This window comes from Haliotis rubra, unplaced genomic scaffold (genome assembly GCF_003918875.1).
Source record: "Haliotis rubra isolate DU_JTF1 unplaced genomic scaffold, ASM391887v1 Scf859, whole genome shotgun sequence".
Taxonomy (NCBI): Eukaryota; Metazoa; Mollusca; class Gastropoda; order Lepetellida; family Haliotidae; genus Haliotis; species Haliotis rubra.
The window spans coordinates 381,725-405,384 of record NW_025767589.1 but is presented as its reverse complement, the minus strand read 5'-3'; the positions used below and the strand labels follow the sequence as shown (position 1 = coordinate 405,384).

The following is a 23,660-nucleotide window of genomic DNA, read 5'->3' as shown; positions in this document are numbered from 1 at the left end:
GCCGGCACAACAGATTCAGTTTCATCGAAACCAGGTTATAAGCTGGGAACTTGGTTGGAAACAACAATAAACCAGAAACCATATACCGATATATGGTATATGGTCTCTGAATAAACTAGGCACCAACAGGAGCCTCCATGGACGAGTGGGTAAAGTCCCGACATGGATACCATCCAGATACTGGTGCAAAATGTAGTTTCAGTTTTAATGGAAACCAGGTTATAACTTGGAAACTAGGTTGAAACCTACAACAAACTAAAACATGTAAACCTACAGCAAACTAAAACGAGGAAACCAGGTTGAAACCTACAACAAACTAAACCATGGAAACCAGGTTGAAACCTACAACAAACTAAAACATGGAAACCAGGTTGAAACCTACAATAAACGAAAACCGGAAACCAGGTTGAAACCTACAATAAACGAAAACACAGAAACCAGCTGGATCTGGCCTGGAGGAGTGGGTAATGAATCGCACTGGAAACCACCGGAAATTGTGCAAAATTTAGTTTCAGTTTTCATGGAAACCACACTGAAACTATATGAACACACAATTGGAAATAGTGGTTTCCATGTCGTTTCCTCTCAGTGTGTTCAGGAAACCAACTTATTTTTGTAGTGAAAGGAAAGTACTTAGGGTAAAGAAAAGCACACCGTTATATTATGATTTACGAAGAGACAGGACGAAGACCACTTGTTATTTATACTAAAATGATATGCTATTGGGCAAGATTGATCACAGGAACATACTCAAAGGTGGCAAACATGCTACTGCATATTCTATCAAATAATACGTCTAATAACAAATGGGTATCATGTTTCAAAGACATACTAATAAATACGGGTAATAATGATGTCTGGATTAACCATGCATTTGTCAATAGGGATTGTATTAAATGTAAAGTCAAGAATAGCCTTATAAATCTGTTCATACAAAAATGGCATTCAGATATTGAAACATCATCAAAGGGTTGATTTTATAAGATTGTAAACAAACAACACTGGTATTGATTTTTATTTACATCACCTACCTGAAAAATATATATTCAATTTGTTATGTATGTATGTATGTATGTATGTATGTATGTATGTATGTATGTATGTATGTATGTATGTATGTATGTATGTATGTATGTATGTATGTATGTATGTATGTATGTATGTATGTATGTATGTATGTATGTATGTATGTATGTATGTATGTATGTATGTATGTATGTATGTATGTATGTATGTATGTAATGTAATGATGGATGGATGGATGGATGGATGGATGGATGGATGGATGGATGCATGCATGCATGCATGCATGTATGTTCGTTCGTTCGAATTTCGGAGGGGACTCAACCCAAAAAGTACTAGAATCTGTACTTTACTAAAAAGTGTAATCCCAAGTATAACATATGTTCTGAGAGGATGCATGATCTGTTCAAGTGATCATTTTCTGCTACAAAAAAGTATTATAAGTTATTTTTTGCAAAGACTTGCTTTCAACTAATTCATGTAATTCAATGTATCTATTCTTATTGAATAAATGGATTTTGAAAAAAAAAAACATTTGAAAAAAAGTGATGAAGGGTAGATCTTATATGTTAACAGTAAACTGTTATTTCTGGAACATAATGATATTTCCTTTTTGATTTCAAATATTTTTTCAGATGCTCTTGTGATACACTCTTGAAGGCTGCAGTTCTCCTTGACAGTGATTCAGAAACTGAGATTGATGCTCATGTGGATGAAAAGTGAAAGTGGATGTCTTATATCTTTGCAGTGAATTAGTTGTGAATAAATACTTTTTTTGAAAATTGGTGAATACTGACTTTAAACACTTTACTTAATACTAATATGAAGCTTTACCCAAAACGTATTTTCACCCTAAAGAGGACCCTTTGAGGTCAAGATCTGAGATGTTATGTGCGACATGATTGGTTTACTGTCTCTTTCAAAACAGTGTTGTGAATACTGACGTTTAACACTTGAACTGTGCTCAACATGTAATTTCACACTAAATGGGCCCTTTTGAGATCAAGACCAGTGACTTTTAGTTCGACATGGTTGGTTGTTGTAACACCATGATGGGAATGAGATGTTTACTGTATACTTTGAAGAATGGTTGTGCACACTGACTTTTAACACTTAATTGGCGTTAATAAAATCTTTGTAATGTAAATTTCACTCAACACGGGCCCCTTTCAATTCAATTGTTTTTATTTGATTTTTAGTGCAACATGATTAGTTACCATATGTACATGTTTTAAAATTGACCTCTAGTAATATTAGCAAATAAAGTTTTGAATAATGGTTTTATGATAAATAATTGGTAGATACATATGTAATTGAATTACTGCCCACAATGTACTGTGACCCTAATATGGTCACTTGAAGTTATAAAATTTGGATTGATATCGACATGTTTTTCATAATGAATACCTGTTGTAAAATTGATGTTATTTGTATGTTGATAAAATGATAGTTGCGAATAAATCATTATGGCTCACTGATATTTCAAACTTTAGCCAATTTTGTTTGTGGGCCAAAAACCACCCTTATCATACATTGTCCTGAAATGTGAAAACGTTCAACATATTCAATTTTGAAAATCCCCACACTTCACTGAAATAAAGTAAAATTAGTTTTACATGGGTATCAAAATCCGAAATAAAACAGTGGGAGAAATATTCTTTAACTGTAGGTGTTTAACTGAAAATAAAGCCTTATTGGTTTCCTGAACAAGAACATTATTTGCTTTAGACAAACATAATCTACAAATACCAGATATCCTAACCTGATCACTCCAAACATCCATTTTTATGTTCCCCTTATCTTACCACAGTTACTAAAAACTAACAAGTCTTCTTTGACAATTGTACAAGAATCCGTATCGAAACGTCGCACTCTCATAATAAAGAGGTTGTTATCCATAAATAATATCTCTGTCCTATCTAAATTAACTTTTATTCCCCATTTAATACTATACTGCTGAAGTACAACAAGTTTAGTAGTAGATATAATGATAGTCCGAGACCAAGTCCAACAAAAGCCTCTGTAAATCTTTATTTCACAAATAAAGCTTTTGTCAGGCCCTTAGATCTCGCCCCAGTATATCTACTACTTTTGAACCCCCAGTCAACTTCCCGACCCCACGTGGCACAATAGTGTCGCTATGACGTGCTGATTTCAATGAAACAGTTTAATGTGAATCGCCTATGATTTCTTCGGTGTTTGTAATAAAGGCTTGTTGGGCCTTTCGTACCCCCTGTTCTATGTACTTTTTTTTCTCGTCCTCGCTGATAGCAGACTTTTCGAGACTTGGACCGGATTTCTTGTTTCATCTTACGGTACTTGTCAAGTTCAGAGAGGATTGAATGAAATTCCTCCTGTGAGATCTTACTGTCAGTGAGTGCCGTGGAAATATGCTCACTTACCGTTTTCAGCTTTGCTTCGGCTAGAACCCTGATCTCGTCGTGTTTCAATGCCTTACGATGCAGTCTGCATGATGCAAACTTAAACACCAACCCTGCCACCCCTAGAACCCCAGCTGTTATTTCAATGCCTAGCACTATAGCTGCAGCCACGATGGTGGCTAACAACCCAACACCTGCCGCCCCTAGTCCCTTGCTGGTTGACATAAGGGGAGTATCAGTCCCGTCCACGATATTGAAAGCTCTATGGTACTTCTTATATAGTGCTTTCCGCGTGTCGCGATCTTGTTCTAGTTGGCGTTTTACATCACATAACTGCCACGGTTTCCAGTGTCTTAGCGACTTCCTCTACGACTGGGTACAGACCCATCCTATAATATATATTACAATAGATATTTTAATTGGGCTTCATTTAACCTTCGATTAATGAACTTAAAGCTGATAATACTTAGATTAGCTTGCGTGTAAAAAATCGTGGACTCAGCTCTACTTCCATTTAGGACACGAACTCCATCAAAGCTTGCTAAAGGTCTGTTTCCTGATAGCTTAATAATACGACAACGTTGGTTATTACAACTGTCTTCCCAACCTAACTTAAGACCATCTAAAAGGTAAATAAACCTATCAGTCAACTGCCTATCTCCGAGATATATGTCTATGATGAATATGAAGTCTTTCGTGTAATCTCTAAAATCCAGTTGGTAATCGAGTAATTTGATCTCTATCTTTGCTTTTATACTGGAAGCTAACATGTTGCCCGAGTGGCCCAGTATTCGTATGACTTGTACACTATAATCCGGAATGAACGACCCTAGAATGATGCCGTTGTTCCTTATCTCGGAGATAGTATTATTTTGTTTCAAAGAGATATAAGGTGAGGTGAGGGTTAAGTTGATTAACCATTCAGGCTCTTTAAAATCTGATAACGACACCCGCCTATACACATTGTCTTTCAAGTGCAGGATGTATAAGGTGTCTTCCTCACCAGGCTGATCAAACCCCTCCATGTCCCCTAGGTCGTTAAGCGTGATGTTGGGACGATGACTAGTCATTATTATAATACTATTACGAGATAGTTTCCAATTGTTTTTCTGATAATTTCTCAGGGGTGCACTTCACCCCCATGAAGTGTATGTTGTCGGGTAGAAAGATCTTGGCGAGTGATATCGTGTCTTCCACGGACACGGTGACCCCCTGCAGATTGGTGTGGGAGTCGACACCCACCCGAACGTAAACAGTGCAAACGGCATACTGGTGTTGTTTCCCCCACCGGAGTTTGACCCCCTTCACGATTTCGACTTCATCCGGCGATGGTTCCCCTAGGTAGACTTTGATGACCAGCGTGGAGTTCGCCGGTAGACTCTCCAGGATGTTGACCACGCTTTCGAATTCAGACACCAACTGCAATGTCACGTTTTGCACTCCTGGTTTACTCGATAGCATGTGGGCTGCCATACTGGCGACTGGGCTGATGATTACACTACGTCTTTGCGCCGGGACGTAAGCCACGAGCAGGGTTCCGTTGTTCACGACTTTGTTTAGGTAGTTGTCTTTGTTCTCCGTGAACATGTAGGGGGAGCCGAGCCTAATGTTGAGAAACCAGTCGATTTTAGCAGGCAACAACACCCGCTTGTCATCGTCGGTGAAGACGAGTGTGTACTCCTTGTTTCGGGCGACGGTCGTGCTCTCAACATCTTCTATGTCGAACAGTTTGCCCCAGAACGATGGGTATACCATCCATTTATCATCACCGGTGTGGACTAGGGTGTACCGAGTGTTGACGGTCGCTCCTGAGGTATCTACTATATCACCTAGGGTTCCACCGGAGGGGACTTCAACGCATTTGTAAATGTTGTTTTTCAGTTGCAAGGCTGACAATTTACCATCTACTCCGGGGTCGTCGAATCCGCGTGTGTCCCCGAGGTCGGAGATCCCCGCATTGATGCATTTTTTCAACCTCATTCCGGGGCCTTGTGCGCTAGTCATTTTATGTGCAGCGTTATGCTGAGGTATCCTATATTCACAGGATTATGATTTATATCTAACACCGATATTACCAGCTCAGGGATGTTGCCCAGAGTTAACCTCTTATACTGCCACAGTGAAAACGACTCGGTTCTGCCGTCGGTGTAATTAACCGTTTTCACCAGTACAGCTCTCAGTATCGTAGAAGGGTGACCACCTCGAATGTTGTCCGTTGTGCTCAGCTGGCCGAGATGAACGCACAGCTCTCGGTACGGTACTAGGTTGGGTAACTTCTGCCTGTGACGGTAGTTGTTGGTTTTATCTGGTCCGGGCGGCATACCGAGTGTCCTCGCCAATGGTCGGCCGAGCCTCAAGGGGTTTATTCCGTTGTTGATTAACACCACTGTGCTGTTTGAGTCGTTCATCTTGAGTTCGGCCCCCAATGGCTTGAAGACCTCATCGCTTAGCGAGCACACGCTGTAGTAGCCATCAGGTATCTGGTTGCGGGCGCCACTGACAAACAGCTTGTTGTTGTTGACGTTGATGTTAGTCCATCGCGGTAGGTAGGTGATATCGCAGAGTGCGACTTCGAGTTGACCCGACGTGCATCAGCTGAACGGCCTCACCACTCGTTATTCCTGGAATTGTTACGTACATGTTAGATTACATATACCCATTATATAATACTTTAAAAATGTACACGCCGGGAGTGTTTTACCCTAAACTGGGTTAAACTACCCTACTACACATGAAGGTCGTGGTCGACGCTGCTGGGCTGTATTTCGGCGCCCAGTTTATAGATGTGTTTGACCAGTATAAGATTTCGGTGACTAACGTTAAGGCAATCCACGCTTGGTTCAACAACCCGATGCAGTTCTGGCAGAATCAACTCAACTTCGCCTTGTGGTGCGCTCGGCATGATGCGCTGAGTAGGTCTGTGTTCACGTTTCACGTGTACTACCAGGTCAGACGTATCCTCAAAGAGGTCAGCGCCCCACTTCCACAGGACAAGGCGTGGGATGCATCAAACAATCCACACGATCAGCGTGCTTATGAACGTTTTTGTGGTGAATTCGGAATCGATCCTAAAACGGATTGGCGTATACCAGGAGGAGTGAACCACGGGTTGGGTATTCCATACAGTGTTGGGCTCTCCGTAAAAGCATTACGAAAAGATACAATTGTAAACTTTATGAAGCACAATATGTTTAGTACGGGTAATTTCTTCCATGCATTCTCCAACATCGTTCCTAAACCCATACACAGTGGATCAAAACCGGTGAAAGAAGCCAGCGATGATCTACTCAAACAAGGTTTACTTCGGCCAGAATTTACTCTGTCGAGTAACGAATGGCGAGATGATCGTATGGACTTTACAGGCAACGTTGGTTTCACCATCAAAAAGGTCGAGCAACCCCCCCACGTTGAAGACAATCTGAAGTATATATGCTGGACACGTCGAAAGGGTTTACTCGCGCCGGCACCGAACGTTTGAACGACTCGATTCGAACGTACGTGTGGGCGTTGTTGGGTGCGCAGACGCAAACGCGTTCCAACATCCTCGGTAAGGGGACTGCTTAAGACTCGCAGAAACAGTTCGTGTTCAACGTCGAGGATGCTATCAATGCTCCAGTTGATCTCCCGAGTGCTATCCGACGCTACCAAGACGTGTTGGAATACGCCCGGTCGAAAGTCGACTATGTCTTCGACGTGGGATTGTACATGGCTCCAAGCGATATGCAACTGAGTGTAAAAAAAGTGGTTGGCTACAACAACGAAATAGTCATAGCCACGGCCGACCAGAAGTTGGGTGTCAATGTAGGCATCAACGTGAGGCACGTACCACCACCCACGTGTGAAACGGGTATAGTCGTACCACCCCCGGAGCCCAGGGTTCAACCAACACCCCCACAACCCCAACCCCCACACGTGCAGGCGTCCAATCAGCAGCACATCGACCGTAAAACAGCGCTCGTAGTTGGCGAGGTCGCGGCCGGATTGTGCCTCATTTGGTTAAAAATTCCTTAGCCGCTATGTACACCAAACCCGCCACGGCGACGATGGCTGTCCACAGGTTTTGACCGAGCCACGTGACAGTTTTATCCAGCGTACTGAGCAGCCACGAGACGATGCTACCCAGGATACCGGGTAGAGCTTTGGTGGCCTTACCAGCAAGTTTAGCCAGGGCCTCCCCGAGGGATTTCAGGTGTTTTTTTATCCAGTGTCTGACGCCACCAATGGGTGTACAACCTGGTGTTGGGGGTGTGGGGGTACCCCTACTCAGCGACACGACCAGGGTTGATATGATGAAGCCCAATGCAGTCAGAATGCTGGCGATGGTGATGCCTTGTTCTCGGAAGAGGATTCGGATCCTGTCAGCTAGCGTGGTGTCCTCATTTAGGACTCAATCGATGGTTTCCCGTACACGACTGATCTGGGATCAGAGGGCTTCCCGGTTCGAGGAAGCAGCTTCCAACCGAGTCCGTCTCTTCCAAGTTTTTTATTCTCTCCTCAATAAGACGTTTCATATCATCGTCCTCCGTTTTGGTGAGTTTTATTTTCTCACGAGCGATGTGCTCATCAATTTCGTTCAGTTTCCCCATGTTGTTCACGAGTTCTCTGCATACACATTTCAAAGCTTCGTCTAGGCCTCGCAGTTCTCGAACAGGGAATTCCAAACCGGGCAAGGGTTTGTCATGGTACGTGGCCAATAGTTTTTCGATGTTGTCTGATGTTTCTTTAGCATCACCTTCACCGCTGAGCTCGGCCCTGATGTTTTGTAGATCTTGGACGACCTTCGGGGGAAGCTTAGGCCGTGTGCCACCTGATCTCGCATGTTTAATTCATCACGGATAAAGTCAGAACCATGGCGACTGGTGAGAGTAGACAAAGCGAGCGGTTTTCTCGTGCGCTTATTCACGAGATCGATCTCCGGATGAGCTTTCAATTGCAGCGTGCCCTTGTCATCGATGGTAAACTTGGAATACTCTATTCCCCACGGCTTGACGTAATTTTTATCCTGTGTTAACCCCATGTAATAATCGTTGACGGTTGTTTTTAAAAGTTCATCGCTCAAGGTGCCGCCGATGAACGAGGTGTCTTCACCGGAATCCACCTCAACGGATGCACCAGCGCCAAAATCATCCATTTCAATGTCGTCAGCCATTATTTATATTAAACTTTTATATTTGATCTATATAACAATGTATGGCAGGAAACTAGATCCTTTCCGAAGATCAAGAGAGCCTCTAGGCGTCAGAGCCGTGCACCAGTCGGTGACCATCACCAACAATCCCAGCAAGATAGACCAGAACCAAATGCTGCTGGTTAGATTCCCAAACCTGAGTGGGAATGACCTCATCGTACCAGGCACGGTTCGACTGACGTTCAACTTCACGTTGACCTCCGACAACGACAAACGCGAGCTAGTGCGGAACGTAGGTCGAGCCATCATCAAGAAAACCACCATCAAGATCAGCGGTAACGAGGTGCTGAGCATCGACGACAGTGATGTGTTTCACTGCTATGGGGACCTCTGGAAAAGCAAGGGAGAACGCGTCAATGACGTGTACCAAGGTATCAGCAAATCGACCCAGTTGCACGTGGGATACGGCTTCACAGCAGATCCGTTAGACAAGATCTCGGACGGTGAAAAGGCCGAAAGGGGAAGGTGGCCTTACTGTACGACCGCATACTGAGGCATAGATTGGTCGTGCGGGATAAGAGCGACAGTGTGTGGAACATCAACCTAAACGTGCCGGTGCGATAGATGAAAGGCATCCTGATCGTCCCCGTGGAGGATTAAGAGCCGTTCCGAAGGGAGAGCGAGAAGTTTTTCAACCAGCTGTTCAGTCATGGTATGAGGGTATACCAGCAGTGGTATGAGATAAGAAAGCTACCGGCTATCAAACAACACCCACACATAACCAAAGACTTGGACCTATCCTCCGTGCAGATCGGTGAATACCTGACCACCAAGTACGCGCTATGGTTGAACATGCGATCCACGGATGACGATAAACTGCACAGTAGCGGTCGCCGCATGGACAATGGCAGCGAGGGGATTACAATCCAGATTACTAAGAAGGCTCAACCCAGGGGCAAGTTGAAATTATATCTGTACGTGATTATGGACGCGCAACTTAATATAGACAATGGGAGATTCGTGCAAGCCATCTACTGATGGCAGTAGGCCACTGCCTGCCAACGGCAAGCCATCTATTGATTTGCCCCGCGACCCGCACTGCGCCATAGTGTGCGGACAGACGGTCTGTGTGAAGACCGTTTTCGTGTTGGATATGTTGGAGGGGTACTACCGGGATGTGTTCGACAACATCGTTATCATGTGCCCTACTCTGCACATGAATAGAACGAACACGGAAAGCATTTGGGTGATGACGGACCCGGACGTACACAAAGTCGACCCGGGAACACGTCTGCAGGACTGGTTGAAAGCTTATCACAACAAATTCAAGAGGGAGTCCTGGACGACTGCAGCTCTAATCGTGAGATAACAAAAAAGAGAGACATGCTATCGTACCTTGCCTTCTCCGGCCGGATCACAAAGCACAGCATCTGGGTACTAACGCAGAAGTTCAATTCTGTGTTGAAATACCTCAGGGAGCAGACGCGATGGGTGGCCTTGTTCCACTGCAAGGACAGAGATTCGTTCGAGGAGTGTTTGAGAGAGAACGATGTGATGAATAAACGTGATAGGGAATCACTTCCCGACTTTACCTGTGGGAGGACCTCAAGAAAGACCCGTTTTTTGAACATGCCTTGAGCTCTATCAGCTGCATGCTGTACCACAAATATGGTATGTTTTTAGCCCGGTGACGGCGGCGATTATCACAGCAAAGCATTGCCAATTTAAGGAGGGGGAAAATAATAATAATAGTATACAAGATGGATGCTGCCCAAGAAATGACACAGGAGGTGAACCCTCCAGAGGAAACCCCAACTGAAGGTGAACCCTCCCGAGGTGACCCCTACAGTCACCAGGCAGAAGAACCCTAAGAGAGTAGCTGCTGGTAAAAAAAGGTGGTCTAACCAACATAAGAGTAACTACGCTCCACTGTGGAGCCGGGCTCCACTTCTGTGGATTGCAGGCGCAACTGCTGCCATGGCTATCTCATGGTAATATAATAAACAACCCCCCCGGGAGCCCCGGGAGGAGCCCCACAATTAGAGGTCAACCCACATATCATGTTATAAATATATATTTTTATATCATATACATAATGTCTGAGGGGAAAACGTTCGTCAACGATGCATACCACGCCACTGTGGTCGCCAGTCTAGCTGTAGGGTACGCTCGGTTGACCAAAATGGTGCTTAAACAACCGACTATCAAGCTAGATTTCAACCTGCAAGATATGGGTATGCTCATAATGAACCTGGGTATGGCCATGGCCACAAAGGACATCCTAGTAAAACAAGGGATCCTACCGGAAAATATTTTGAAGTAAATGTAACTATAGATAGGATGGCTACGATCGCCATGATGGTTGGTGGGGCGTTAGTAAACGCCCTGGCATTTTCCGGGAGTAATTTCCCTCTTCTCGAACCTACGGGGGTCGGACGCGGAACGTAAGCGCCACGACCTGGCCGTGGAACGATTACAAGCAGCGCAAGCCGAGTACGCGAAGAAACGTGTGCAGAGGATCGATTACATTAACCAACAACTCAGGCGTGAGAACCATGCCATTAAAACTTTCCATGATGTTGACGACGCAGCGAGAGTATACTACCTACTAACCGGTAAACAGCTAGAACCGCTGGGTCTAGCAGCGACTACGTTGGTTGTAAAACAATTAGACTAAGTACTCATATAAGTATACCAAAGATGAGACCCACCCTGTACGGATGCCAGTACATACTTAGGGGGGAAGACCGAGGCCTGCAGTAGGAGATGCAGGACTGAGGGGTACTGTTGTTTTCATATAAAGAGTATCAACTACACGTGTTCTGTGTGTGGTGTCGGGGTGAAAGGTCACTACTGCCTATGCAAAGCTCATGGAGCAAACGTAGTCAGACATCATCTTATCTACGAGAAGAAAAAAGACTACAGAAAAGAAAGTAGGTGCCTCCTCAGGATAGAGGTGTAATTAGAAATTATTTACAAGTATAAAAATAATGAATAGCTGGCGAATTGAACATGTATCTCTTACTGATGCCAAGCCTCTTATTATTAACAAACTCGAAGAATTGGGACACATCAACTGTCAAATGATGATTGTTGTAAATCAGGATGTCTTCAGAGAGTATATTTTGACTGAATCAGTTGATTTACATTCATATATCAGCGACTTTCTGGAAATAATAAAACGGGAATACGACACTGAGCCAATAATCGATATGGTTATTATTGGTGAACAAATTTTTTGAGTTACCTTCCCGGTGGCCCAATTAGAGATTGACCTAGTTATGTGTGTACGCAATGTCTACTACTAGGGAGCTCAAGCAGATCGCGAGACAGCGAGGTGTAATTGGTTACTCTCGAATGAGGAAACCAGCGTTGTTGAGATTACTTAACATACAACCCCCTCCCACGGTAAAACAACTAAAATTCCGAGCAAAAGAGCTAGGGTTGATGGGTTATTCCCACCTGGGAGAGACGGGTTAGTCGCATTATTAAACGACCCCGTAGCGCTGAACGGTCGAGTTCCGCTCCCCACTGTGAAACAACTCAAACAGGAGGCCCACGAGATGGGGTTAATAGGTTATTCCCGTATGAGGAAGCCACAGCTTGTAGAACTTTACGGCAGAATAGAGCTACTGACCTAGAGTTCATGCGCACTGAGCGCGCTGTAGGTAACTATTTGAGAGGCTGGCGCATGCATGTTGATAGGAACATAGACATCACCGATATCAAGCCTCTAATCGCTGATAAAGTCAATGAGGAACTAAACGATTTGGGAAGTATAAAGTTTCAAATCACAGTGAAAATGTCACTCGATAAACAGCAGGGGGCTGGGGTCATTGAGTACGTTCAGCCTTACTTCCGAGGTAAACAAGAAGTCGTGACTCATATCGAGACTATAGACGAGTCAATCAATATCAGTTTTCAGCAGATACGAGAATACCTAGAACGCTACACATACATGGGTTCCGGGGTGTGTCGTGGATAAATTCGATATTGTCTATCTAGACATAGCTAACTATGTGCCATTCTGAGGCGGGTAGTACCTAGACTTGCCCCCCCTACTACAAAGCGAAACAGGCCATGGTCAACGTCAAGAATAGAGGAGACGATTGCCCAAGGGTAGCTATCAGGTCAGCCTTGTTTCCAGCTGACAATCATTCGGACAGGCTTTCTAGCTATCCCCAAGACGATGGGCTCAACTGGGATGGTATAGATGAACCCACCCCCATATCCCAGATCACTAAAGTAGAAAAACAGAATAATATAGCTTATAACGTCTTAGGGCATGAAGGTAACACAACAATAGTGCACAGGGTCAGTCTAATGTTTGGAAATCCCCAACAGTTGGGGAACCCCCGCCACATTATAAATATATTCATGATCTAGCGAGGTGATAAGTATCACTACACGTGGATAAAACACCTCAGCAGGCTGTTGCACGACCAGTCGAAACACGTTGGGAAAAAACACTTTTGTGTATGATGCCTGCACGGTTTCAACCGACCCGACCTGCTGGAATCCCACCGGGAGGATTGCCAAGGTGTGGGGCAGACGGCCATACGAGTCGACATGACCAAGGAAGGTGACAATATCCTAACATTCGCCAACCACAAGAACCAGATGTCCATGCCTTATGTCATCTACGCCGACTTCGAAGCCTTGGTCAAACCCGTTGATGCTGGGGGTACCCCCAACACACAAAAAACACAGGAGCACGAGGCCTGTGGGTTTGGATACGTGGTCGTCCGATGTGATGGGGAAACGAAAGCTCCCGTAGTGTACAGGGGTCCCAACGCGACTGAAAAGTTTCTAAAGTGTTTGCAGGAGGAAGAGAAAAGTATTAGGAATGCACTATACACAGTCGCTCCCATGCGTATGACTCAAGCCGACCGGCTAGCTCATGCCTGCAGCACTCACTGCCATGTGTGTGATAGCCCACTGAACGGTGATTCGGTGAGAGATCACTGCCACGTCACCGGTAAGTATAGAGGCACCGCTCACAGCGTGTGTAACCTCAAGCTTAGAATCACCCCCAAGACAATAAACATCCCCGTGGTCTTCCACAACTTGAGAGGGTACGACTCCCACTTGATCATGCAGGCCATCGCGAAAGTCGACGGCAATCTGACGTGCATCCCCAACAACATGGAGAGATACATCTCCTTCAGCTTGAATGGCCTGAGGTTCATTGACTCGGTTCAGTTCCTCCTGTCATCACTGGACAGTCTGGTCTGATGTTATGAGCATCGCGCCGGATTTGAACAAATGCTATATCCTCAAGGTGGACTTGGAATACCCCAAGGCATTACACACATCACACAACAGCTACCCCCTGGCCCCCCGAACGTATGAGGGTTAACCCAGACTGGATGTCTGAGTACCAACCTAACTTGTTAGGTGGGCGGGTGGCAGACGTTGAAAACTAGTGCCCAACTTAATGAATATGACCAAGTACATCGTTCACTATCACAACCTACAGCTGTACCTGTCGTTGGGTATGAGGCTGACCAAAATACACAGGGTGCTCGTGTTCAACCAGAGCCCCTGGATGGAGCCATACATCAAAATGAACACAGACCTGCGAAAGCTGGCCACCAGTGACTTTGAGAAAAACCTCTACAAGCTCATGAACAACTCAGTGTTTGCGAAGACTATGGAGAACCTGAGGAAACCGTGACCGTGAAGCTGGTTCGGTCGAAAGAGGAAGACAAGCTCAGGAGACGGATAGCCAGCCCGGCATTCAACCGTAGCAAGATATTCAACGACGATCTGGTTGCCCTACACATGAAGAAAAGCCACATCAAATTCAACTGGCCTGTTTACGTGGGGATGAGCATCCTCGATTTATCCAAACACCTAATGTACGACTTTTACTACAACGAACTGAAGAAACAGTACAGTGACAGGTGTGAAGTGCTGTACACTGACACGGATTCCCTGCTGATGGAGATTCGAACCGAGGACGTGTACGAGGACATGAAGAAACGCCTCGATTTGTACGACACCAGCGACTACCCAAAGGGCCATGCCATACACAGCACAGTAAATAAAAAGGTCCTAGGTAAGATGAAGGACGAGTGTGCTGGCACGCCCATAGCTGAGTACATAGGCTTGAGACCCAAGATGTACTCCATCCTGAAGGCCGACAATGGTGAGATCCTAAAGGCGAAGGGTGTTAAGAAGTACGTGGTGAAACAACACATCAAACACGCCAGATTCAAGGAAGCCCTGTTCAAGACTCGTACCTTCAGGCATAAAATGAACACACTTAGAAGTGATGGGCATAGGATATATGGACTGACTATAAACAAGACGTCCCTGTCGCCGATGGACACTAAGCGTTGGATAGCTATTGATGGGATCAACACGTACGCGTACGGGCATGAGAAAATTGAACCAAGAACATAGGTGTATATAAATACCCTGTCGGGCAGTCACGAAACCAAAGAAAGTTTGAGGCTATTTACTACAGCCCGTGTGGGTACTGGAAAGGAGCTAGCGCCATACATAAGCTGGCTAAAATGGCGCGAGTACCGACGGAGGAGGCCAAAGCGTGGCTTGAAAAACAAGCCCTGTGGCAGATCTATTTACCGGCACCACGCTAGCGTTCACCAGGCCGACCTCCTGTTCCTACCCCACGATAAGAGGTACAAGTATGCCCTAACCGTAGTGGGCGTGGCCAGTCGCTACAAGGAACCCGAACCCTTGACCGCGAAAGACTCGGCCCAGCTAGCCCACGGATTCGAACGCATATACAAGCGCAGTCGGCTGACGTGGCCAACAGAGCTGCAAGTCGACCCCAGGCGGGAGTTCATGGGTGCCGTGTCACACCTGCTAGACAATCACGATACCAAGGTCAGGCGTGGCACGGCCGGGGCTCATCGCAGCCAAGCCATAGTTGAGAGATTCAATAGGACCTTGGCCGAGCTCTTATTCGGGCATCAGTATGCGAGAGAGATGGCCAACCCGGGGAAACGATCGACTGAATGCGTAGCGCAGCTCCCTCAGGTGGTGTCGGCCATCAACCATGAAACCACTCGGTTCACCGGCAAGAAACCAGCCGACGCTATCAAACTAAAATCAATAGTGGCTGAGTCGACTGCACCATTTCATAGGAAGGAGACACATATACCAGATAGGGCCCTCGTGAGGTACCTCTACCAGCCGGGGGAACACGAAGGGGATAGTCGTAAGCGAGCCACCGATCCGATATGGTCAGTCAAAACTTAAAATAGATAAAGTGGACATCAAAGCCGACGAGCCGAACTTGTACTACTTGAGAGATGGGCCAGGGAGAGGTTTCGTTAGAGAGGAATTATTTATCATACCGTACGGTACAATGTTACCCCCTGTCAACATGACATAGCGACACAATAGTGCCACGTGGGGCCGGGAAGTTAACCGGGGGTTCAAAAGTAGTAGATATACTGGGGCGAGATCTAAGGGCCTGACAAAAGCTTTATTTGTGAAATAGAGCTTTACAGAGGCTTTTGTTGGACTTGGTCTCGGACTATCATTATATCTACTACTAGTTTTCTGCGCAAACCCACAACGTAGTCATCAAACACACAAAGGCATCTGTATATAAAAGCAACAATATATCCATAAGGTCTTGACCTACAAAAGTATCCCCAACATTGGATTCATACAACATATTTTCGAGTTTTACCACAAATAATGAGAACAGCAAAGGGCTGAGTACACATCCTTGTTTCACACCACTCAACGTATCAAAATAATTGGATATTGACATATGAGTTATTTCAACAACAGATTTTACATTTTACATATCAAACAAAAAATATTTTACCATGAATGCCCCTTTTCAATAATTCCATAATAATGTTCAGTTATTAGAATCGAATGCTTTTATTGAATCAACAAACAAACAGTAAAAGTGATCATTGGTCTTTGTAATATACTGTTGTACTGAACATTGTAAAACAAAAATGTTATCCAAAGTGCTGTAACCAGCTCTAAATCCTGCTTTCGATTCAGGCAGCTGTTCGTACAAAGAACAAAACAGTAAAAACAATAAATGTAAACACTTTACTCATAATGTCAGTGTCTCGTTACGCATGCGTAAATCTTGACATTTCGCGGTGGTTGCAATTACTTGGTTACTTCATGTTTGCTCTGTCCAACATCGGTATGTATGTCACAATCATGCAGGTACATTTGGACCAATGTCCCACAATTACGTTTTTCACGTTTTGAAAAATGAACTATTCGTGCGAAGTTTTCGGATATCAGCGTTGTAATCGGGGCCATTGTGAGTTTTGGCGAATTCAACTGCTTGGATTCAACACCAGTACCGGCGTTTGTGTATTTTCTACAATTACTTTCAAAGTGATAACTTTCATTTGCCTGGTAATATATACTATTAGTTACACCTGCCTCAAGAAATACGTCATTTACAAGGGTCTTACAGTCCCGTACACCCTTTAAAAACACCGTGTGACGAATTTTTTACCCTTAAGATCTTTTTATTTAGCTGATCTTTAAACAACAACATGCAACCTTCCGCAGAATGAGACGCAAAACGTTTTTCCTGAACGCCCATAAAGGGAGATAACTTGGGATGCCTTAGTTTATGATAAAAAATAATCGAATTTGAGGTAAGGTGAGGTGAAATTGGGTTTTAAAGTCGTGCTTGAGAATATTTCGCTCATATGACGACGTGCATGCGTGTGTATGTGTAAGTGCGGCTGCTTGTACTAGCCCAGACTGAAGCTGGTTTTATAGTGCTAGCCCACTGAGATACCATGCCGCAGTGAAGCATGAATATGCCACTCAGACACAGTATACTGACTCCGAGCCGACCAGTCCTTGTTGTACCCATTAATGCCGAGCGGCAGGCAGGGACCAACAAGTACCATATTTTAACGTCTTTTGGTATGACGCGGTCGGGGATCGAACCCACGACCTTCCGCTCTCCGGGCGGACGCTCTAACCACTACACCACGGAGGCGGTCCTAATCGAATTTGAGGTTTTGTTAAAGGACAAGTGAAATAAACAAACATTTTATTTTTTGGATATGTTTATTGACACAAACAAATAGGAAACTATGACAACAATTTTATTACTCCGTTTATAGCCATAATTGTATACGCCAACTCTAAATTTCGAAGCGATCAGCCGTTTGGCAGCTACATTCCATCGAAAGTCAAGGTCATTCGTACAACCCGTGTAGTGTGTCACATGACAAATTTAATGGGTGTACGATCCGTACACCCTGGCAAATCCGCCTACATGGTTTGGTATGCTTTGGCTATTGACCAATTAGAATTCGACAAATTTATCTTAAGGGTAATTTATATATATCTCAGAACTCGTAATACCCAGCGGTGACTAACATATCTTCTTATATTTATCTAAGGGCTGTATATGTAATCAGTACAGAATTCCGTAATCTATTCCATATTAACCGTATGAAGTATAAAATCATGGTAATAAGAACACGATACAATATTGAAACAGAGAGCTGTTTACTGCTAAATAATATCTGCAGTGAGCGTCACTGTTATACAGTATAGCATCCCTCTCAAACTGTGTGTATGTGTGATGGAGCACAACACTGATTGACTTACCTTCCTGTCCATCTACAAGAGAGGAAACCGTGAGGACCACGAGGACGAACAGTGTACAGCCTCTCTCCATCACCGCAGCGACCACTGCACTGCACCGAATCACTGAAGAGGACGACCAGTCGGATGGGGATGTAGATTATTGTTACACTGTGAACCCTTCCGGGCCTCATCGTCCCACTTATACAGTCACCAGTTAAACGCAGTCACTTTATGTTAATATCCAAAGAAGACCGGAATATATAATCAATTAATATTTCTTATTATTCATTTTTTCAAGAGTGCCGCCTGTGAAACGTTGTAAATGAGCCAAAACTATTCTGTTGTGTGGGGCATTATTACGTTCATTTTGCATGTTCTTATATTCATCATTCTCCAATGCGAGTCTACAAGAGAGGTTCCGACACTGTATATGGATAGGACCCGGATTTATGTATTATAATTAATGGTTGATTCAAGACAGGAATGTGCATATAAAAAGGTTGTTCTTTCTGCACATTTAGAACAACGTCAAAAGTTAGGTTATCAGGGTAACGGGATTTAAGCCCACTGAAATGACTTTTGTTTTGGTTTTTTTTAATTGTGAGTTGATGACATTTCTGAATTTGACCGATATAACAGACTAAACTTATAACAGCTGAACATCTACCATTACCACTAGTTAATAGTGCCAAGTAAAAACATGCAAGTTAATGATACAATAAACTCTTCTTTTGACCGAAATTTCTTATGAGTATGGAAATGTAATGGTTTACCGCTGTGTTTATTTTTGTGTGAATGCTAAAGAAATGAGACTTGCATTCCCTGAGTGAGTGAATGAGTTTACTTTCACGCCGCTTTTAGCGATATTCCAGCAACATCGCGGCGGGGGACACCGGGAATGGTCTTCATACATTGGGCCCATGTAGGGAATCGAACCCGGATGTTCAGGGTGACGAGCGAACGCCTTAACCACTTGGCTACCCCACCGCCCCGCATTCACTGAGTCAGCGTCCAGAAGACTGGTAACCGTCATAATACCAGCAGTTGTTCAGTCAACAGGTTTTTATCGCTGATACCACCATCGTTAACTTTTCAATTTGGACTTGTTCGCGCTGTAGATGACGAGATGAGGAAGAAAATGGACCCCAGGTTCATGTGATACTTGTGTAACCTATCACACGGAACGGATTAATTACATGCAGATATGGATCATGACACTCGGGTCACGTCGGCAGTGTCCGCTTGTCTGTAGCTTCCTGTTTCTGTAATTCTGTGGGACGTCCAAACACGACGTTTAATCAACAGTCAGATTTGTATAGCATCACTGTAGGACCTAACATAATTACTTTGCATGACACAAAGTTCCTGGGAAATCACATCCATTGTTGTCTATGAGGCTAATCCAGCTATAGTAGACGGTGGAAGATTTGTTAAACGGTATTATTTATTTTGGGTTGGTGACCGCAATTGTTTGTGTAAATGGTGCAAAGTGTCGATTACCAAACTAACGGAAACGAGATAACCATGGATATGTTTTTGTAATTATTCGGTGCAAAACCAACAAACAAGTGCTATGCTTTTAGCAGGTGTATTTGTGAGTATGCGTGCGTGCGTGCGTGCGCGCGTACGTGTTTTTGTGTGTGCCGACACGTGATATGTTATGATTCCTGACATTTTTAATTAGTGGGTGACTTTAGTGTTTTAGCTATATTCCAGCAACATAACGGCGGGGACACCAGAAATGGGCTTCACACAGTTTGAACCCGGGTCTTTAGTGTGACGAGCGAACGCTTTCACCACTTGGCTACCACACTGGCCCTGACATATATCATCACAGTTATTTACTTAGATAACTTTGGCGTTGGTCACGATTTGCATAAATGCACCATTGGTATACGTTAATGCCTCCATTGACATCAAACTATGGAACAGATCGGGAATATAGACAGTCGTCAAGGATAGAATTACGGTCGTTAAGGAGGAAAACTCATAATCATCAACTCCATGTTACAGATTCAGTTCCTCCTACGTCAATGTGCTATCGGATATAGCCTGTGTGCTATACACAGAATAAACAACCTCATAGAAGACATGTACACCTATTGCTTCAGCATACAGTCCTCCACTACCCAGGGACAGGCAAATGGAAACTTATATACATTTACTGTTTAGGATAACACACGTTATAATGTGTCCAGAGTGCTGGTGAGACGCTGCACTCGATCCACGCCATTGGGATATAATGACATGTGTCAGCCAAGTCAGCGGTGATGATTTTATTACATAGTGCGTTGTTATTACATAGTGGGTTGCTACAAGCCTGGCCATCCGATCCCGTTAGTCGCCTCTGACGACAAGCATTGGTTGCCTAAGATTAATTCTAGACCCGGCTCTTCACGGGTTATCCAAGTTAAGTTTCTGAATACACAGATGCGTTACTTTGTGGGAAATAGTTGAAATTCACTGTGCAGTGACGCAGCTAACAAAAGGTTCGTATGTTATGATACATGAACACTTGAAATTCATTCAAGCGGCGTATTTTTACAAAAACAGTCCAAGTTGCCCAAATAAGTTCGAGGAGATTATCAGCCACCCCAACAAATCAACCTACCGGGTACCCATTAACTGCTGGAGGAACAAATGCATATCTCAAACTAATGCATTTGTCTAACGAAACGAACGCGTGTATCATGTGTGTTTACACTAAATCTCAGGAATCAAGCTTGTCGAACTCGGAAACCCATTTACCTACCCTCTGCGATCAACCTTCTTGAAGTTGAAGTATTGACAATTAGCCAAAATAACAAGCTTGTACTTAGCTTGTAATTCAAATTCATCATTTTTACATGATGTAAAAACTAAATGGATAAAGTCACTGTACATTACACAATTATAAACTCTGTTTTGGTAACACATATTGCCACAGTTACAATCCACAAGTTAGATCCCCCTGGTATATTTTGCATGTCCGCATTACAATGGCTACAATAGATGCAAAATGTTTGACTTAAGAACAAAAAAGATCTGAAACCATTTCTCTAGTCATGTTATGTTCACAACTGCGGCCAGTTTGAGTGCTATGTATCATAGTGGAGTTCAGCAAACTAGTCCCTGCCAGTGTTATTCTAACCTAACTGGTAACGTACACGTTGCTTCCGTTACACCAAGGTCATATCCGGATGTGTCGCCAAGCGACGCTTTGTTTGTTTTACGCCGCACTCTGCAATATTCCAGCTATTTGGCGGCGGTCTGAAAATAATCGAGTCTGGAACTGACAATCCAGCGGTCAACGGCATGAGCATCGATCTACGCAATTGGGATACGATGACATGCATCAACCAAGTCAGTTGACATAATGTTGACAAATTGCATGACACAAGGTGTATGTCAGAACGTTAAAAATCCGTTCACTGTAATTCTGTAAATCCACGTACATAACTGAGAGCAACGTTTCGATAGATATGTCGGCAGCAGAGTAAAATCTACAAGAAGAGGTAAGCAGTTCCAAGAATCACACACATGATTGGAGGAAGCAACATATACCGGCAATGAAGCCGGATGTTACAGTAAGAATACAAAGTAAACGTTATCTGCAAATTGTCATAACATATGGCCATCTCTGTATTTATATGTATCTGTGTAACAGAAGCGTAATGCATCAAGATCTAGTGAATCTATATAAGCATCCAGCAGAACAGGGGCCGTGGCTTAGCCTAGTGGTTAACGCGTTCGCTCGTCACGCCGAAAACCCGGGTTCGATTCCCCACATGTGTGAAGCCCACATCTGGTGTTCCCCGCCGTGATATTGCTGGAATATTACTAAAAGCGGCGCAAAACCATATTCACTCACTCATTCCAGTAGAACATCCTGGTTCGCTTAGAACAGGAAAATAAAATCGTTTGCTCTCAGTCGCCTTTACTCTCGGATTGTTGTACATGTATTAACATATATGATATATACACCAGTAAAGATTGTACAGGCATATATATATGGATGGATGTATGAGGTTATGGTTGAGCGTTCACACCCTGGTGCAGGTAGTCCCTCATAGTATTATAGTGGAGACTGACACATTCTGATGAGGAAATATATTGGGAGTAAAAAAGCCGTGGTAAATAGCTTAGTTCTGGGGTATCGTATCAGTATGCCGCAACGCGAGTCTTGATGATGAAGGAATGTATTTCAATAAACAGAAATAAAACATCGTGTTGAAGTTCATGTTAATGTAATAAATAGGAGATATATAGGGAGAAGGGGCACTTTTGTTATGGAGGAAACAGACAGCTCGATATGCCGTGTCACAGATCAAACTAGCACTGATGAACTGGCAGCTTATACAATATGACCCATGAGAGCAATAATGAGCAATCAAACTTTCATCGTGTGTAATCGGGAGGTATGAGATATTGAGAAATTCATAACAGTTCCAGCTGAACTTCCTTTTAAACCTTCACTGTCCAAATTGTAGGATTTAATCTGTGTTTCCTCATTATTTGTATGATTGACGTCCAGACGTTGAATATCTTAGAAAGGTAATTATTACTTGATTCAGTAAACACATGAAACAATCAAGTTCTATTGTGTTCTGTATTGATAGATCCACAAGTGAAGGACATGCTTTTTAGTTGTATGTTTAAGATTAACATCATTCAAACGATGTATCAACAATTGCATTAGTTAACCCATTGCGGCATTGTCCCAAAATACATCGTGTAAAAAACTACGATTAGTATCATGGAGACAATATGTATCCTCCGTAGAACGGTCGCCAGTACAGAAAATTCAAATGTTTATTCTGTTCTTCTTGAATGGTTTATGCACAGAGCTTCTGTAAAATGTCAAATGTCACATGATTTCATAAATTTATCATTCGTGAAGATCCGGGTTATAATGCTTCTTCAGACACCCATGCTTGTCTTAAGCGACTATAATGTCAAGTGTTCTCGTCACGATATGGCTGAAATATTGCCGATGTGACGTTAAATAATAACTCACTCACTCACTCACTCACTTAAGCGACTAACGAAATTGGGTGGCTTGGTTGACACATGTCATCGTATTCCAGTTGCGTAGATGCTTATGATGTTGGTCACTGGATTGTTTGGTCCAGATTCGATTACTTACAGACGTATGACGTCATAATATGACGTATGCAAGGCAGGCAGTTCGAAAACCGTTCGATAAGCTGTTTTTGTTTTTCACTGTGTACACATTAAATTTTATTTTACCGACTTTCACTGCTTTATTTAAACTATTTTATACATTGAATCGTTTGCACACTCAACTTAAACATAATTAACCATGTTCATTGCAGTTTTAAGCTTGCCAGAGTAAGCTTGTCGGGTAACACTGCTATAAAAAGGCGTACATCACACCGTATTACCCTCCCTGAACTATTATAACGTTAAAGCACTCGGGCGCAAGCGTCCTCGTACTTTAACTATAATAGTTCAGGGCGAAAGTGTGCTTTATTACACTATACATGGTGGTAGAGCGAACTGTATTTCTTAAAAAAACAACACTTTAAATAAACACACGTTATATGTACAGAGGTAGC

The 23,660-nt window shown here is 43.6% G+C and overlaps 1 protein-coding gene across 1 annotated transcript in view; it reads right to left on the bottom strand.

Annotated features, from left to right (window-relative positions):
- Positions 1-18,234, bottom strand: part of LOC124262855 (multiple epidermal growth factor-like domains protein 10) — a 43,085-nt gene extending 24,851 nt beyond the window's left edge. Inside the window, exon 1 of the mRNA XM_046697437.1 lies at positions 18,124-18,234. Coding sequence (XP_046553393.1) covers positions 18,124-18,193 — 70 coding nt within the window. The 5' untranslated portion in view covers positions 18,194-18,234. The remainder of the gene's footprint in view (positions 1-18,123) is intronic.
- Positions 18,235-23,660: the final 5,426 nt, after the last annotated feature.